At 33.9% G+C, this 20,224-nt stretch overlaps 1 protein-coding gene across 1 annotated transcript in view; it reads left to right on the top strand.

Moving 5' to 3' along the window:
- Positions 1 to 20,224, top strand: part of STK31 (serine/threonine kinase 31) — a gene marked incomplete at both ends in the record, with an annotated part of 72,664 nt that overhangs the window by 41,153 nt on the left and 11,287 nt on the right. The window contains 11 exons of the mRNA XM_084230594.1: positions 1,027 to 1,206; positions 3,350 to 3,466; positions 4,334 to 4,453; positions 6,109 to 6,240; positions 7,684 to 7,785; positions 11,616 to 11,696; positions 13,091 to 13,216; positions 13,833 to 13,958; positions 14,135 to 14,221; positions 15,106 to 15,255; positions 17,054 to 17,176. Of these exons, the coding sequence (XP_084086720.1) occupies positions 1,027 to 1,206; positions 3,350 to 3,466; positions 4,334 to 4,453; positions 6,109 to 6,240; positions 7,684 to 7,785; positions 11,616 to 11,696; positions 13,091 to 13,216; positions 13,833 to 13,958; positions 14,135 to 14,221; positions 15,106 to 15,255; positions 17,054 to 17,176 (1,344 nt within the window). The remainder of the gene's footprint in view (positions 1 to 1,026; positions 1,207 to 3,349; positions 3,467 to 4,333; positions 4,454 to 6,108; positions 6,241 to 7,683; positions 7,786 to 11,615; positions 11,697 to 13,090; positions 13,217 to 13,832; positions 13,959 to 14,134; positions 14,222 to 15,105; positions 15,256 to 17,053; positions 17,177 to 20,224) is intronic.

The following is a 20,224-nucleotide window of genomic DNA, read 5'->3' on the forward strand; positions in this document are numbered from 1 at the left end:
TCTTTCCAGGCGTTTTTGACTATTTCATGATAAAAATTTATGACATCTGCTCCTCTTGTTTCTATCACATTCCAAGGTTTGATTCCTGGAGAGAGCCAAAAGGTGCTCTTGTTTCCTCTAGTCCTTTAGAAAAGCTTCCTCTAGTCCTTTAGAAAAGACATCTACTACTCTTGTTTCTGTCACATTCCAAGGTTTGATTCCTGGAGAGGGCCAAAAGGTGCTCTTGTTTCCTCTAGTCCTTTAGAAAAACTTTTTATGTATATATAAATGGTCACTGTCTTTCCTTAATTGCAATTATTTGTATATTTTGGTTTGTAGTTTATTCAGGAAGAGGTTTTATAAACTTCTATGTTAGGACAAAACAGTAGTGATTCTTACTTGAAGTCAAGGAAAGGAGGTAATTTCTATTTAATTAAAAACTTAAGACTTTAAAACTTTCTACTGTTGACCTTATACTTGGGGATTAGGAACATTGACCCTTTCCAGTGCAGTAGAAACTGTTCATACATCTTCTGATTTCCCCCCAGAACTTCACTAGTAACCTGCATGCAGCTGGCCAGAAGCCTTAGTGATAACATAAATAGTCAATTAACACATATTTTGTATGTAATATATACATATATATATAATATACTATGTTCTTTCAATAAAGTAAACTAAAGAAAAGACAGTGTTACTAAGAAAATCATAAGGAAGAAAAATACATTTTACAGTACTGCCTGTATTCATACAGTTAGTTTACATACACTCTTTTTACAAGAAAATTTGTATATAAGTGAATTCATGCAGTTCAAATTCCTGTTCAAGGGTAGGCTGTATTTGTAACCTTAATTAATGTAATAAATAACCCAAATAAATCACCTTTTATGTAGTATTATATGTTCATGCCTTGTCTAGTCTAAATTTTATTTATAAAATTCTTAAGTATAGGAGTTCAACACAAAATCGTATTTTAATGTAGTGCTTGAATACTAATGCAAAGCTGATAAATAATAACCTTTAACAAACAGAAATATATCTCTACAGGATTTGTCAATTTCCTTAGAAGCGGTATATGGACAGGCCAAAGACTGGACAAATTCTGAAGAAATATTTAAGAAATTTTATGACTGGAAGTGTGATAAAAGAGAAGAGTTCACCAATGTCAGAAATGAAACAGAAGCTTCTCTACAATGTCTTGTAGCATGGTTCCAGAATACCTTAAAGGTAATATGAGCTCCTGCCCAGTGGTAGTGTACCAAGAAATACGGTTTTCTTCTTCAAATGTAATATACTTTTGAGAACATGTTCATGTGTACAGGAAAGAGTGATTATGAGCATGAATGAGAATGGATAAAAATGTGTGCACTGGTGTGGAAGAGTGAAGAATTTACATGTATATATATTCTCTGTTTAGGAATTATATGAAAACTTAACTGTAGGTATAATATAATATCATTGGAGTTTATTACAAGTGTAGTGTACATTTTGCAGCTATAGTGTAGAGATAAGGGTATGTGTATATTATGTACTTAGACAGTAGTAGAACATTCATCTTTTTTTGTTTTTGTTTTTTCAACAAGGCCTGTATTTTAACATTGCTGGAGTAGTTATGCTTAAATGATGTGTTAATTGTTTGGTAGTGTTTAAGTCTTTTAAATTTTAGATATCTTACTTATCTTGAAGATATCTATACATAGGGAATATTAGTCTTTGTTGATACAACATTTTTCTAAAAACTTGGGGGCATGTGGTTTTGCATAATGTATTCAGAACCCTAATTCAGTTTTGGTCTAATTTTGTTATTGAGTCTCTGTTCTTCTGTTTGCTTTACAACATTCTTGGCAAGGGTAAGGACACCTGTGGTGCCATTTATCTTCTCTGTGGGAATGATTTCCAAATATTCACACCTAGCTTTGTTATGGGGAAAAAACAAAAAACAAAACCCCAACTCTTTAATTTCCAGAACTTTTTGTTTTTGAAACTTTCTTATGGATACATTTACATAACTGATTTTTTTGTCTTTTGTTATCAGTCATAATCATCTTTCTATTTTGGTTTGTTATTAATTGTCCTTTTCTGTCATGTTCATTGTTGTCTTCCAAATCCAGATCTCCATAATGAAAAAATCTGAATCTGTGAATCAAAGTGACTGCCTGTAGCTTTTATGTTCAGTATTGTAAACTGATTTTATTGCTTACTACCTTATTATAAACCCTATTTCATGACAGGAAATATCTTTGTTTTTCTAATGAGGAGGAAATCATATGGGTTTAATCTTTAACTTTAAATCTTCAGATTCCTAAATACCAGTAGGTTATTATTAAGTACCAGCTATAATAATAGCCCTTCCTTGGGCCTCCCCGGTGGCGCAGCAGTTGAGCACTGGGTTGCGAAGCTGCCCGCGGCCTCTGTGGCGCCGGTTCAATCCCCGGCTGCTCCCTGGTCACCGGAGGAGGGTCCCACATGGCGCGCAGACCTCTCCTGCCGCCCGCTGCTCCCCTCAGCAGTGTACTTGGGTCCTTCTGCCTGTTCCGCTCCCTGCTCTGGCTCTGGTGAATTCTCTCACCCTCCTGCGCTTCTGACTGTACCCAGTGCTTGTATAAATAAATAAAAAATCTTAAAAAAAAAAATTAAAAAAAAAATAATAGCCCTTCCTTGTGCAAGAGCTGATATTGGCTACCTACTACCTATCCGATTTAAACATGCCACCTGAGCTTTCAAGTTTTACCAGCTTTTACTCAGACTGCTCCTTTAAGCTATTCCCCCAAAAATTCTTGGATGTTGTTCCTGTTTTTCCTCACCTTTTCCTCTGTGTGGTCTTCTTCTTTTTTTTTTTTTTAAAGATTTATTTTTATTTATTTATACAAGCACTGGGTACAGTCAGAAGCGCGGGAGGGCGAGAGAATTCACCAGAGCCAGAGCGGGGAGCAGAGCAGGCAGAAGGACCGAAGTACACTGCTGAGGGGAGCAGCGGGCAGCAGGAGACGTCTGCAGTGCCATGTGGGACCCTCCTCAGGTGGCTGGGGAGCAGCCGGGGATCGAACCAGCACTGCAGAGGCTTCGGGCAGCTTCGCAACTCAGCGCTCAACCGCTGTGCCACCGGGGAGGCCCTCTGTGGTCTTCTTATGTCTCTTAACCATTAATTATATTAAAAAAATTTTTTTAGGGATTTTTTTGTGTTTCTTTTTTCTTTCAGTGTATAAATTTTATGAGGGCAGTATTTTTTTTTTTTTTTTGTTCTTTTTGTGTGCCCTTATTTCCCTCACTTTGCTTATTGCATGGGCTAATGCTCTGCTCCAGTGCACACAAATAAATACTGATTGAATTAATTAAATAAGATACTTTTTGTTTTTATTTTTCAAATGAGGTTTTTGATTTATCTGTGGAAGAATCACTGGCTTCTGAAGACATGATAGGTAACATTGATGAAATCCTAGAAAATACTGAGTCAAGTATCTGCAAAGAGCTGGAGATATCTCTGATTGTGAGTATTGATTTTTTTTATTGTTGCTTCCATTTAAGCAGTATGGTTTCTTTTGCGAGTTTGGAAGTATTAAGATTTGCCTTAGCATTCCGCTTGGAGGCTTGCTTGAAAGAGTAATACTGTCAAGTTGTAATCCAAGCACAATGCAAGATCTTGTTCTTCCACAGGGTGGTCTTTTCATTTTAACAGGAAATTTCACATTAAAAAATCCAATGTTTACTTCTAGGAAATCTCTTAATCTGAGTATTACCTCTTCATATCCTGATTCTTTGGTTTGTTATACCAAATGAAAGAAAAGACTTTTCAGAGTTTATGAAAATAGTCTGGAACTGCTCTGATGTATTGTTAATAATGTTCACTGGGATTCTATTATTTTTTTCAGGCTGCTTACCATGTCTCAGTGGGTTGTAGTCTTCATTTTATGTATTTATTTTTGTCATTTTATTCATAATGCCTTCACAAAATACATTTGCATTACTATACTTCCTTATTACTATAGAGTCCTTACTTAGATGGTTTTGTCAGACTTGATTTTAAAAGTGGTTGTTAATATTGAGTTCTAAATATTAAATGGTGAAGTTCTATATAATGTTTAGTTCTTGCATTTAGTAAAGTAGTATCCCCTGATTTCTTTTAATGCTTCAATCTAGACAACTTTAGAAATAGTAATGTAAAGGAAGTAAAATTTCCCTTATGAATATCTTTGACATCTCTCTTCGGTATAGAAAAAGATTTGTATTTGAGAAATATTTTGAAATGGATATAGAAATTTGTTAAAGGTATTACTTTGATGTTTATCCATTACTACTGGTTTCACAATTTTGGGTACAACTTTGTGTATAATTCCATGCATGTGATTTCCTTTAGGAGCAAGGTGATGCAGACAAGCAGATCATTTCAAATACATATAGCCAAGTACTACAAAAGATCCATTCAGAGGAAAGGCTTATTGCTACAGTACAATCCAAGTACAAGGAGAGTGTTGAGGTCAGATTATGCTTCATTTTATTGGTCTTACATGTTCATGTTTTAAATTCTATTAATACTCAAACTTTTCTCAAATACTTTAATACCGTATGTGTACACAAGTTATTTATTATTGCTAGAAAAACACTACAACCATTTTTAGCTGGTATATTATTCAGTTCACCCTATAGGGGATATAGCAGTTTATAATGATAGAATTATAGTAAGTTTTTGATTGTCTTAAATCTTTGATTTTCTTAGACCTTTTAAAGTATAACCTTTATTTTCTTGTTTTCTTTCTGCCCATACAAGTTTCCAGTAGGAAATTTTGCTATATACAGAAGGAAAAGAAAGAAAAACTTTAATTATGATCCCCCTAGCCTAACACATATTAAAAAAACTAACAACAACAAATGTTGGTGAGGTTGTGGAGAAAAAGGAACTCTCCTGCACTGTTGGTGGGAGTGCAAACTGCTCCAACCACTATGGAGAGCTGTGTGGAGATTTCTTGACCTACTAAACATAGAGCTTCCATATGATCCATCAATTCCACTCCTAGGTATTTACCCAAAGGACACAGAAACATCAATTCCAAAGAGCACCTGCATCCCTATGTTTATAGCAGCACTATTTACAACAGCTAAGATTTGGAAACAACCCAAATGCCCAAAAATAGATGACAGGATCAAGGAGATGTGGTACATATACACCATGGAATATTACTCAGCATTCAAAAAAGATAAACACATGCAATTTGCAGCAACATGGATGGCGCTGGAAGGGATTGTGCTCAGCGAAATAAGCCAGAAAGAAAAAGAAAAATACTGGATGGTCTCACTCATAGCAGGAATCTAGAAAACCTAAATAAGGGACCAGGAAAAAGAATAACTATAAGAAAGAAAATCTCAAAATCAGCAAACAACTATGAACCAGAGACACTCTGTGGGGTGTGGGGGGCAGGGAAAGGAAGTGTTGAGGTCAAAATAAGGGGGTTATAATTGTATGGGGAATATAAAAATAAAATTTAAATTAAAAAAAAAAGAAGATAATCCCCCTAGCCTAAGATATAATTTTAGTGGTAGTTTCAGAATATTTCCTTTTTGGATGGTGGCGCGCGCGCGCGCGCGCGCGTGTGTGTGTGTGTGTATAATGTGCATTGCATGATTTTGTAAGCTATTTTGAAAAATTTCCTTCATTTAAAGGTGTTTGATGAACATTTTTCCATACAATTATTGATTCTTCAGTATTATCCTTTTGAATGACTGAAACATCATCCCTTGTATAGGTGTATAGCATTATTTAGCCTTTCATCTGTTAGAGTAATTAAGGTTACTCTCAATTTTTTTTTTAAGCATAAAGACACTGTACATAAACTTTCCCTTGGTAGAAATTCTAATTTATATCCTCTTTAACAAAGTGTGTCTCAGTGTGTATCTGGAAATATTTCTTTTATCTTTGTTGCTACTTTGATTGCTGGAACTGAAACTATTTTAAGAAGTGTGGAAAATTAAGAAATCATTGGTAGAATTGCTTGGTTCAAATTGTAGGATTTCTTATTTCAATCTGAATTCTGTAAATACTAGTTGAATTATAATAGAGAAATAAGAAGTGGTTATGACTATTTAGTAAATATTGTTGTCTATATTTTGAAAATATGACTCTTTTCTCTTACTTAGTTTAAGAAACAAATTACTGAATGTTTAAACAAGAGCCCAAATGTGGATCAGTTGCTATCCATTAAAAAAACACTGAAAAGTTTAAAAGCTCGGCTAAGATGGAAATTGGTTGAAAAGAATAATTTGGAGGAAGTAAGGAAACTTGCTTTTTACTGAACTCTGTACTTTGTTTTGAGCTCTGCTTTGGAAAAGGAATGCATAAGTACACTCTTTAAACCATTATTCACATTTAAAATTTTTATTTTATCTTCTCTTTCTGTATGTTGTTTTATCAAGTTTGAGATCTTTAGAGTGCTGATTTCTACGAAGCATGGAGGTTTCACCTCTAAGTATAGTTAAATGCTTATAACTGTAATATGAATTTGGTGGGGTGGAATGGAATCCGCACTGTAATAATATGTGCAAAATATCATAAACCAGTTGACAGGAAAGGTAAGGGGAAGGTAGGAACCTCTAGTGAAAGTTTTGGAGACTGGCACAAAGTGATGAGACTCGGCCTACTCCTTGTGGTCATGCATTTGCAGGGAGGGGAGTTGCCACTTTTCAGGCCAGAGTCTGGTGGCTCCCACCAAACTGTGCAGGAGTAGGTATGGAGCCTGTAAGCATCTTAATTGCCTCAAATTCAGTGCCAATATAGAGACCACTATTCAGAGCCTTATCAGGGCTACTTATTAATTTTGATTTAGGCAGAACCTCCCTGCACAAACAGGTTTTTATTTAACTTGCCTTTTCTTGTCTGTTTATCACTGTTTCTGTAAACAAATGCTTTTTAAAAATTGATAACAAGTCACTCTGTCTCAGTTACTTCCACCTCTTGAGCAAACAGCAACATCACAGTATCAATACATATAACCTCTCCATTGGTTAGGCTCATTACAGTATCAATTATGCGCATATGTGTATGTAGTATGAAAGGGATAGACAGTATGTCTTAATCCAATTTGAATCAGCTTTCTTCTTTGGCTACACTTAATTGGGGATGGAACAAAACTAATAAAGATTTTTCTAGTTAAATTCTATTCTGGACTGTAGGGAATGGGGTCTTTTTTAAATTTCCTTTTTTAATTTCAAATATATCTAATTTTGAAAATCTGTATACCTTCTTATTATCTTTGGAATTTTATGGTGTTTTTGTGATTCCTATATTGTCTTTCTTTAGTAAGTAGATGTGATGCATATTTACTTTTTCAAAAAAAAACAAAACACCCAAATGTCATAGAGAAAATAAATCTAGGGAATTTAATTGAATTCAGGTTCTAATTTTTAACATTTATCTTATGATAGAAGTTGTCTTCCTTGTTTTAGAGGAAATTTAAAGCAAATTAAGAAACGTCTATGTAATTGATTGTGTATTTTTATTTTTTTATCATTTGTTTTTGTAAGTTTTGGGAAAGTTGTTTGGACAAACTGATAAATATTCAGTAAGTGTTATCAAGGCCCATTATTTTTTAGTTTTTGAAGTATACATAGAAATCAGATTTGTTGTAGGAGTTGTACTAGTTATTACTAGGAAGTCTTATTTTCAGTCTGCTTTAATAAGCTTGTAAAGTCATTTTTTTCTCTTTCTGATTAAAGTCTGATGACCATGAGGGATCTGAAATTGAGAAAATCAAACAAGAAATAACTCAATTGCGTAATAGTGTATTTCAGGAAATTTATCATGAGCAGGAAGAATATGTAAGTATTTAATTCTTTAAAGTTTTGAATTAGTTTTTACTCTAGAAATTGAATTCAAATATCTATTTAATGAAGTGGACTACAATCAGAAGCAGTGTGTATTAGCATTTTAATATTTATGTTAATGTAGAATTTAATTTCTGATAACAGAATAATTCATGGCCACTGTAATGTGGAAATTTAATGGAGAAAAAATATCACCTGTAACTTTCTCAGTGGTAACAGAAGTAATTACTGTTAAGTTTTAATTGTCTTTCAGTTTTTTTACTTATTTGGATAAATAAGTGTTTGTGAGATATCACAAACACATTTTTGCATACTGCTTGATTTCTGTTTAACATACAGCTAAGGATTTTTTTCCTTTATTAAATCTATGTGAACATCATTTTAGCATAATGCTGTAATGAAAACATTAATATGGCAGCATAATTTAATTGAAGAATATAGCAAATTAAAACTACCTGTTTTTTGGGGGGAGGAGTTGCATTTTTAAGTTTCCATTCTTTTTTTTAATTGGAATCCACTCCTTTTATTAAGAAGTACATTATATATGGTGCATCTTCAGTGAAGAGCTCATAATTCAAGACTTAAATTCTATTAATTCTGAGGTAAATAAGCCTATGTGGACCGGATTACCGAAGCTAAGTTTCTATTCTACCACCAATTTTTATAACCTTTGGGGACTCATTCAGCATTTTCTTCTTAAAAGGGGAAGAATATTCTTTTTAAATGGAATTTTATATTCCAGGATATTGTAAGGAAGAATAAAGTAAGAAACAGTGCTCTTGAAAAATGAAAATAATACACATTTTAAGTGTTGTGACTGCGAACCTCATTGTAAACTTTGTATAGTGACTTGACAAGTGTCTAAAAATTTTATTTAATAAACACGATGTTTTTTTCTTTTTAAATCATTTTACTTTTTTTTTAAATTTTATATTCCCCATACAATTACAACCCCCTTATTTTGACCCCAAGCCCTCCTTTCCTCGCCCCCAACCCCACATAGAGTGTCTCTTGTTCATAGTTATTTGTTGATTTTGATATTTTCTTTCTTATAGTTATTCTTTTTCCTGGTCCCTTATTTAGGTTTTCTAGATACCTGCTATGAGTGAGACTATCCGATATTTTTCTTTTTCTTTCTGGCTTATTTCGCTGAGCATGATCCCTTCCAGCGCCATCCATGTTGCTGCAAATTGCATGTGTTTATTTTTTTTGAATGCTGAGTAATATTCCATGGTGTATATGTACCACATCTTCTTGATCTGGTCATCTATTTTTGGGCATTTGGGTTGTTTCCAAAGCTTAGCTATTGTAAATAGTGCTGCTATAAACATAGGGGTGCAGGTGCTCTTTGGAATTGATGTTTCTGTGCCCTTTGGGTAAATACCTAGGAGTGGAATCGCTGGATCATATGGAAGCTCTATGTTTAGTAAGACGAGAAATCTCCACACAGATCTCCATAGTGGTTGGAGCAGTTTGCACTCCCATCAACAGTGCAGGAGAGTTCCTTTTTCTCCACATCCTCGCCAACATTTGTTGTTGCTAGTTTTTTTAATATGTGCCTTTCTCACCGGTATAAGATGGTATCTCACTGTAGTTTTGATTTGCATTTCCCTGATTACAAGTGATGTTGAACATTTTTTCATATGCCTGTTGGCCATTTGCATTTCCTTTTCAGAGAAATTTCTTTTTAGCTCTTCTGCCCATTTTTTGACTGGATTATTTTCTTTGTTGTTGCTGAGTCTCATCAGCTCTTTGCAGATTTTTGTGATCAGTCCTTTATCACTAGTGTTGTGTGCAAAAATGTTCTCCCAGTTGGTGGGGTTTCTCTTTGTTTTTGTTATTGTCTCTTTTGCTGTGCAGAAGCTCTTTAATTAGATGTAGTCCCAGCTGTTTATCTTTGCCTTCACTGTCACTGCTTTGGGTCATGTATCTGTAAAGATGTCTTTGAGTTGGTTTTTGTGTATGGTGTGAGGTAGTGGTCAAGCTTCATTCTTTTGCATGTAGCGACCCAGTTTTCCCAGCAACATGTATTGAACAGACTTTCTTTGCTCCAATGCATATTCTTTGCTCCTTTGTCAAAGATAAGTTGACCATAGATCTGTGGGTTTATTTCTGGATTTTCTATTTGATTCCATTGGTCTGTGTGTCTGTTCTTTTTCCAATACCATGCAGTTTTGATTATTATGGCTTTGTAGTATAGTTTGAAGTCTGGGAGTGTGATGCCTCCATTCCCTCCTTTTTTTTTTTTAGGAGAGCTTTGGCTATTCGGGGTTTTTTGTGATTCCATATGAATTTCATCAATAATTGTTCTATTTCTTTGAAGAATGACATTCAAATTTTGATTGGAATAGCATTGAATCTGTATATTGCTTTTGGTAGCATGGCCATTTTGATAATGTTTATTCTTCTAATCCATGAGCAGGGGATGTCTTTCCATTTCTTTGTGTCTTCTATTTCTTTTAACAGTGTTTTATAGTTTTCTTTGTATAGGTACTTTACCTCTTTTGTTAGATTTATTCCCAAGTATTTGATTTTTTTTGCTTTGATAGGAAAAGGGATTTTTTTTATTTCTTCTTCTTCAGATTTATTGTTTGTGTATAGGAAGGCTACTGACTTTTGTGTATTGATTTTTGTATCCTGCCACTTTACTGAACTGATTGATGAGTTGAATTAGTTTTTCTGTGGAGTTTTTGGGGTTCTCTATGTATATTATCATATCATCTGCAAATGGTGATAGTTTGACTTCTTCTTTTCCTATTTGGATTCCTTGTATGTCTTTCTCTTGTCTTATTGCTCTGGCTAGGACTTCCAGTATTATATTGAAAAGCAGTGATGAGAGTGGACATCCTTGCCTTGTCCCAGATCTCAATGGGAATGTTTTCAGCTTTTCACCATTGAGAATGATATTGGCTGTTGGCTTGTCATATATGGCCTTTATGATGTTGAGGTATGTTCCTTGTATCCCAAGAATTTCAAGGGCTTTTATCATGAATGGGTGTTGCACTTTGTCGAAAGCTTTCTCAGCATCTATTGATATTATCATATGGTTTTTATATTTCTTCTTGTTGATGTGTTGGATAATGTTGATTGATTTTCGGATGTTAAACCATCCTTGTGTCCCTGGAATGAATCCTACTTGGTCATGGTGAATCATCTTATGGATACATTGTTGGATTCTGACTGCTAAAATTTTATTGAGGATTTTTGCATCAGTGTTCATTAGGGAGATTGGCCTGTAGTTTTCTTTTTTTGTGTTGTCCTTGTTCCGCTTTCGTATAAGTGTAATGTTGGCTTTATAGAACGTAAACACGATGATTTTTCTTAGGATCAACTTTCACATTTTGCTTCAGAGTGGCTTTTTGTAGGGCTCTATTTTTTTTCTTTCAAGGATTTTATTATTTTCCTCCCTCCTAAATGAAAGTCATTATTTTTAAATGTCTCCATTTAATATTATGGAAAACAACAGTTTTATGATTCAAGTTGGTTTATTATCATGCTTTTTTCATTTTAGCTTGACTTAGCCAGGATTTTGTGCTTGTGTACACACACACACACACACATACACACACACATATGAAACTTAAAATTGTTAATTACATTTTTCTTTTTCCAAGATGATGCTTAGTTGTCATTTGCTATTTCTTGTAGTGGAAGGCAAAATCAGAGATATTATATGTGTATATGCATATCTGTTTATATATATTTATTAGCTTATATGTCTTGTGAGATATATAAGGGAAATACTGGTATGTTTTTTTCTGAAGGCCAGCATGTCACAATTCAGTTTATATTAATCTGTAACAAAAATTTTTTTATAAATGAAGGCGAAATTGAATGGCTTGGTACAGAAATGGTTCCCTGAGTTGCCTCTGCTTTATCCTGAAATAGGATTACTTAAGTACATGGTAAGCTTTGTTTCCTCTTCAGCAAACTACTTTGTTGAGAAGTAATGATAAAGTTGTATGTCAGTGTTAAATTTATAATGTTCTTATTGTAAAAACATTCCTGATGAATAGTTACTGGGCATTATTAGAACTCTTTCGCAAGACTGTGTTTAATACTGGTATAGTATATTTTAGCTTTTGTTGTAATTTACATATTTTATTGTTTTTCTCCTTCATACCCATTCAATACATTGTATATCACTTATTTCAATTATAGGTGTTTTTTCCTCCAAATGATAAAGCAATTTTAGGTGCTTCTAAATGTTAGACTGAAAATTAGAATAATAAGTTCTCAAAGTTAGATTGAAAGCAGGATACTGCTTACCACGAGAAATTTAAACAGAATGTATCTGTTAAGTTAAAGTAGACTGGAAAAAAAATTCTAGAGAAATTGATTAAGGTATAGATTCTTATGTGGATGTAGTTTTCTGCACAGGCAGGACCAAAGACAGGGAGATCGGTGTAATAGAAGGTTGATACAGAATAGGATTGGTAAATTTCAGTCAGTCTTTAAAATATTATTGGATTTTCCTTGCAAATGTTTAGCTCTAACTTAGAGATTATTTCATGTAGGATGATGCTATGTAGGGTGTGAAAATGAAATTTTAAGAATATGTTTGTCTATTTTATTGTGAAAACTATAAAATATTTGAGTCAAAGCTTATTAATGAATTTAATGACTGTAGGGTGTTTAAGCTGTGATTTATGCTGTGAAAATCTCTCTAAGGCTGATTATATATTATGGATTACTTAATTTTGACAGTAAGAAAAAGAACTGGAAAACAAATCTGAGACCCGTCTTCCTAAAATTACACCACAGTAAAACTTTATGAAAAATCTTGATCATCATATTTTAGTGCAAAAATGATTCCCTTTAAAAAGTAGCATAAATATATAATAGAATTCAAAATTTTGTAAGTCCTCTTAATCTTTGAGGATTCCACTTCAGAGGCAGCGGTGTAGAATAATTTTATAGTAGTCATAATTTTCAGACTTTCCATTTCCAATCTATAACCTCTTTTTTTTTTTTGCTACCTTATTATTTTTAGGGAACACATGAAGTTTTGCAAGTAAAACTTAGGGTTTTTTGAAAGCATGTCTGGTTAATCTCAGTCATCTTCAGATTCTGTTCTAGAGTTTGTAGCAGCATCTGAATATATGCTGATTACACTTTGGTTGGGAGGAGTTCAAGAGCCAGAACTAAAAAATGTAGGAAACATTAAATATTTCTGTTTCATTGGTTTCTCTGGTAGGGTGATGATGTCTAATCCATCTAATAGCATTTAACTAAGTTAATGAATTTAAAGTACTACAATTGTTTGGATTATTCAACTGTAACAAAAACTTGTGCCTAGAACTCTGCTGGTCTTCTTACTATGAGTTTGGAACGTGATCTTCTTGATGCTGAGCCCCTGAAAGAACTTAGCAGCAAGCGTCCTTTGGTGTGTTCTGAGGTTAATGGGCAGATAGTTCTTTTAAAGGTAAGTTTTAACTTTTGCCTGTGGGAGATTCAGAAATATAAAGGGGAGTGGTATTCATACTTTACAAGAAAGTAAAAACGTCTTCGTTTTCTAAATTATATGAGTTGACTGGCGTGATGATTGTGTTTCTAGCTTGGTTGCCAGAGCTAATTTCGAATTTAGTTTCTTTCATATCCCTACATTCAATCTAGTTGTCTTCCATAATTGCTGTTTTTCACATTTCTCTTTGAAATCTCAACTGTTTTGCCAACAGTCTTCTCTGATGTCTTCTTTGACCTGGGGGAACTGTTAATCATGATATTAGCATAATTAATTTGATCTTATTGGCTGCACATTCTAGATTATACATTAGGTTCAGGTAGAATTGTTCTTTCTTTCTTTTTTTTTTTTTTGCCTGCTTGCTTTTGATGTTTATTTTATTTTTTTTAATTTAAATAATTATATTTTATATAGAATTGTTCTTTCTAAATTACAGCTACAAAGCAAATAGAAAAGTTACTTACACAATCAAAAAATAAAATCAACTGTAATTTAATTTGTATAAAAAATCATTAAGTTGGAATGATAAATTTTTAATCTTAAAATTGTTATCAATGCCTCTTTTATTTGGAATAAGGGCTATTCTGTGGATGTTGACACAGAAGCTAGAGTGATTCAGAGAGCAGCTGCCTATCACAAAGCTTGGAGAGAAGCTAAAGAAGAGTCTGGGTTACTACCATTGATATTCCTATTTTTGTGTAAGGTAAAATCTTATGCTAATCTCTTGCAGAAAACATTTTATATAAAATAAGGTTTAGCTCCAAGTTGTAGAGAGGTTAATTTCTTTTAACAAAAAGATATCTTGTACAATCAGTGTATACTAAAAATATATTGAATGATTTTTTACTTTGTGTCTCATTTTCTGCTTTTGCTCCTTAGTCAGATCCTATGGCTTATCTGATGGTCCCATACTACCCTAAGGCAAACCTGAGTGCTATTCAAGCCAGCATGCCTTTAACTTCAGAAGTAAGTAAAGCACAACTTCCGAGGATATATTAAATAAGAAAATAATGACCCAAATGTTTATTTAAAGCATGCTACATACTATATTTTATGTAAAATTTTGACTTTCATTCTACCTAATTGCCACATCAACACCGTGATATGAGTTGTCCTATTACATACAGATGAGAAAAATGAGGCTCAGAGAGAGTAAATCAGCTTGCGTAGGTCTTCTCAGTGAGAAGTAGAGTTGGGACTAGAAATTAGGTCTTTTTGATCCCTGAGCCCTTGCTAATAATAACTATTAAACTGTACTGTATGTAAATTGGATAGTGTAGCACTTGGTATTAAGTGACAGCTTAATACATGTGCTTAAGTGACAGCTTTAATTTCTGTTGTAAATTTAGAATTTGTAACAGTGTGTGATATTCTGATCTTCCTACCCTATTTCAGTTTCCTTTTCTCTTCTATATACTTTACATTGTCATTATTAGTCTTAAAGACTGCAGTCTCTGAGTCATATGTATGTATGTATGTATGTATGTACTTACTTATGTACATATATATGTATGTATGATGTCACCAGTAACATAATCAGGGTTTCTGTGTTCCTTTATGCTATATTCTTATTAAGGGCTCATTTGGAGGTAGCTTCACTCTTGGAAAAGTTTTTTTTTATGATTTTAAAATTACTCATATGACTTGAAGTTTTATTTTTATTTACTTAAAAAATTTTTTTTATTTTAACATTTATCAATTTTTTTACATTTTTTTAGACAATATTTGCTTCCCCACACCTCCTCAGATTGAGTCCCCATAGAGTTTTGGAAAAGTTTTTTAATTATAAGTGTCAGGTTTTAAAAGGATTTACTTACCTTCTAACTTCTTTTGTATGTACTTGTCTATAGGAAGTTTTAAAGGTCATGAAAGGTGTTGCCCAGGGCCTGCATACATTGCACAAAGCTGACATAATTCATGGATCACTTCATCAGAACAATGTATTTGCTTTAAACCGTGAACAAGGAATTGTTGGCGATTTTGACTTCACCAAATCTGTGGTAAAACATCTTGGTTATACAATAGGTTCTAGGCTTCATTTAAATATTATTGAGCAGTAAATTTAGCACTTTGACATGATTTGGCAATTTACTATATGATCTTTGCCTCGAAATAAAGTGTGTTTTGTATTGTAACTATCCATTATCAGCCAGGTACCTGAAACAAGAGTGTTTAAATTCATGTATTACTTTTTTTGTGTGTGCATTACATTTTTAAAATAAGTCTTAGCAACCTGTCTGATGCCATCAACCTTATAGTTGATGGCACTGACAACAATCATTAATTTTTTAAATCATCATCAAGAAACACTTAATTGCTAGGAAATAAGCAAAGGAAACTAGGTGGCCATCTCCCACTTTGCTGGATCTCTCCCATACAATAGATTAAATTTAGATAGACATACCTTGCTATTTACTGATTAATGGACATTTTTAGAAACCTGGACACCTTATACTTTTTCATAGTTTAAGTGCTGGTTCAACTACATTTGCTGTTAATTTGGTGCCATATTATTTCAAAACAGGCATTTTGTAGAGATAAACATCAAACAAATAGCTTATTGTGATTTTTCTTTTGGTAGAATGGCTAGTCTAAAAATATATGTACATGATTACAAGAGGACAGTTCTCTTTCTTAAAATAACAGCTATATGGAGATAAAATCCACATACTAGGGGGCCTCACTGGTGGCACAGGGGTTAAAGTCTCAGTGCTGTCAAGCTATTGCCAGCCATTGCAGCATGAGTTTGATCCCCGGCCAGGGAGCTGACACACATGGCTCAGCAGACCTTTCCTGTCTCACCCGCTGCTCCCCTCAGAAGTGTATCTCAATAGATACACTTCCTGTTCTGCTCCCCACTCTGTCTCTGGTGAATCCTCTCACCCCTCACACCTCTGGCCTATACCCCAGTTCTTATATGCATAAATAAATGAAAAACAATCTTTAAAAAAATTCACATACTACATGTGAATTCAGTAGTAGTTTTTAATACATTCACAAATTTATGCATTGATCATCACTGTTTAATTCCAGAACAGTTTTATCACATTTTATACCACATCTTTTATCAGTGGTTACTTAGGTTGCTTCCAAATCCTAGCTGTTATAAATAATACCACAGTATGCATTGTGGAGCATTATGATTTTTCAAGTTGATGATTTCATGTTCTTCATATAGATACCCAAAAGTGGGATTGCTAGATCATAAGGTAGTTCTAGTCCTAATTTTTAAGGTAAGTCCAATCTGTTTACCAGTAGCTGTACCAATTTACATTCCCACCAATAATGTATTAGGGATCTTCTTTCTCTACATCCTCTTCAGGATTGGCTGTTAGAGGTCTTTTTGATGCATGCCAATCTTACAGGTATGAAAGATAGCTCATTGTGGTTTTGACTTGCATTTCATTTATTAAAAATGGTAATGAGCACTTATTTTTTCATGTATCTGTTAGCTTTCTGTATATCCTTTCTGGAAAATTGTTCACATCTGCTGCCCATTTTCTAATAGGTTGCTTGCTTTTTTGGGTTGTAGTTAAGAGGAGTTGAGTTTTTTGTATAGCTTGGATATTAATCCTATGTTGGTTACATAGTGTGAGTGCATAACTTCTTCCATTCAGTAAAATATATGAGACTGACTTTAAAAACAATTTTTAATAGAAATTAGGTAAGAATATTTGAAAGAAGAGAGTAAATTATTTCAAGTCAATTTCTTTTTTACATTGATTAATTGCAGAGTGATGACCAGAAAGCCAGCTCAGCCATGTTGCCTTTAAAATGTTTAACCTATTGTTTTTGTAGAGTCAGCGAGCCTCAGTGAACATGATGGTTGGTGACTTGAGTTTGATATCACCTGAATTAAAAATTGGAAAGCCTGCTTCTCCAAGTTCTGACCTGTATGCTTATGGCTGCCTTTTATTGTGGGTATGTCATATTTTTTATTGAGCTAGATCAATAATATATACATATATTTCAGTATATAAATATATATATATTTCAGTATATTGCAGTATAATATATTTTTCCTTAACATAATACTCTGGGTAAAAAGGAGTGGTAAGTTTTTAATAAAAAATTGTTTGGTTTTCCTTTTTAAAGTTTTTATCACAGATTGTTGCTGTACTTTATATACCTTGTACATATTCTATTTATTGGTATATTTTATATATCATGCTATTGTTTTAGTTTTGGTAAAGTCAAGATTAACAGTGAAGATAATTTTGTTCTATATTAATCTGGAAGCAGTTCATGCATATGTGGAAAACAAATGTTAAGTGAATATATGTTCAGTATACCTACTTTCAGTATAAATCAAATAGCTATTTTTTATCCGTGACTTAAACCCATTCTTCCTATGAATTATTAGGTATTAAATATAAACAAGGAAAGGATGTATGTTCTCCCTTCATCTGTTTAGCATTACGTTGGAAGTTGTAGCTTGGGAGTCAGAAAAATTTTCTGTAATGGCCATATGATGATCTTTGCTGCAGAAGCATTTAAGTAGTGATAGAGAGTACACAGATGAATGGTTGACAGTTCCAAGAGAACACTTTTATGGACATTGAAATTTGAATTTTATTTACTTTTCATATGTCATGAAGTAATCTTTGATTTTCTTTAAAGAATTCAAATAATTTTAAAATATAGTTAGTGAATGACTTCTTTTATTCAAAGGATACTTTTTCAGCATGACTTTCTCTTAAACACTTTTTCCTGCTTTAGTTTTCTCTAAATATCCTGTATTTTTCTTTATTATTGTTTGTTTCTAACACTAGATTATAAACGCATTAGGGATAACTTGTCTGTTTTATTTGCTACTGTATCCTCAGTGCCTACAACTGAGCCTGGAATAGAGTAGGCACTAAGTGTGTTAACTGAGTGAATGTATGCTTTTATGATATCAGAATGGATATTTAAAATCAGCTATAATTATGTGCTGAAATGTTAGGCGTTTTTCAAAAAATTATTTATGTATACAAGAACTGGGGTACAGGCCAGAGGTGTGGGGCGTGAGAGGATTCACCAGAGACAGAGTTGGGAACAGAACAGGCGGATTGACTAAAATACACAGCTGAGGGGAGCAGTGGGCAAGACAGGAGAGGTCTGCTGCTCCATGTGGGTAGCTCCCTGGCTGGCTGGGGATAGAACTCGTGCTGCAGTGGCATTGAATAACTTCATAGGTTGCGTCTTAACCCCTTGCGCCACCAGGGAGACCCTTAGGCTGTTTTGTTTTTTTTTTAATCAGTGCCATGTTTCCTTGGGGAATTCTTCTATTAATTTCTCATTTATCACTCTTTGTACATTTCTTTGGAACTTTGCTTGAAGATGTTCTATTTTTTTTTTTAAATTCCAATTCCTAATACATAGCTAGATATAAGTGGTCATATTGAGTACTCATTGAACCAGTTTGACCTTGCATTTTCTGGACCTCCTTAACAGCTGAAGACACACTTTTGCATGAAATTTCTGAAAACTTGCAATGCCAGCATTTCTTGATTTTTCTATAATTTTTCATTTGTTTTCAAAAGTTTGAGAGTCTATTCCATAATAGTTATTTCATTCCAGTTTTTATCTAGACAAGACTTCCTATCTTCTCATTTTACTACACCTGCCCTGTAAATCTCCAATATGTAAATCTCTAATACTGTCTCCCTTTTCTCCTAGTCTATCAGGAACCTCCTATTTCTATGTGTGAATAATTATTATAAAAGACATACATAATTTTTCTCTAAAAGGAAACTCTCTTACACTGCTGGTGGGAATGCAGAATGGCCCAAACACTATGAAAGGCTGTATGGAGGAGCCTCAAATTATTAAAAATGGATCTACCATATGACCCAGCAATTCCATTCCTAGGAATCTACCCAGAGGTCACAAAAACATTAAAGGAAACTTGCACACCTATGTTTGTTGCAGCACAATGTACAATGGCTAAGATATGGAAACAACCTAATTGCCCCAAAACAGATGACCGGATCAATAAGATGTGGTATATATACACAACGGAATACTACTCAATAATCAAAAAGATAAGCCATTAGCAGCAACATGGATGGAGCTGGAAGGGATTATGTTCAGTGAAGTAAGCCAGAAGGAAAAGAGAAAAGTATCAGATGGTTTCTCTTATTGGAGGAACATAGGGAAACCAAATAAGGAATCAGGAAAAAAACCCAGCAGCAAAACTAACAGGAAAACTATAAATTGGAGATATTCACTGGGGAGGGGGAACGAGAGGGATAAAAACATGGGAGGGAAGAGCATAAGACACTTGGTGATGGTTCACTGGTGTCTTGGTGGTAATTTTATGGGATTACACCTAAGAGGAGAATGAACAGTGATGCAAAAAACATAAAAATTAAAAAAAAAAAAACCAACTAAAACATTGCATAATTTTTCTCTAAAGTGTACCCTTATTTTAAGGACATTATTATGTCTATTTTTTAAAAAAAATTTATATAAGAACTGTGGTACAGTCAGAGGCGTGGGAGGGTGAGAGAATTCACCAGACAGAGTGGGGAGCAAAACAGGCAGATGGACCGAAGCCACTGCTGAGGGGAGCAATGGGCGAGGCAGGAGAGGTCTGCTGCGGCATGTGGGTTTCTCCCCGGCCGGCGGGGAATTAAACCTCTGCTGCAGAGGCTGCAGACAGCTTCACAGCGTGGTGCTCAACCCGCTGCGCCACTGGGGAGGCCCTATTATTTCTATTTTTAACATGGTGGCAACACTCTTCTTTTTTAGGACTGCTTAGTGCATGTTTAGAACCTAATTGCTTTAGAAATTTTTTTTAATTTAAATTTTATTTTTTATATTCCCCATACAATTACAACCCCCTTATTTTGACCCCAATTCCTCCTTTCCCCACCCCCCACCCGCCATAGAGTGTCTCTGGTTCATAGTTGTTTGTCGATTTTGATAGTTTCTTTCTTATAGTTATTCTTTTTCCTGGCCCCTTATTTAAGTTTTCTAGATTCC

The sequence above is a fragment of the Talpa europaea genome, assembly GCF_964194135.1.
Source record: "Talpa europaea genome assembly, chromosome: 3".
Taxonomy (NCBI): domain Eukaryota; kingdom Metazoa; phylum Chordata; class Mammalia; order Eulipotyphla; family Talpidae; genus Talpa; species Talpa europaea.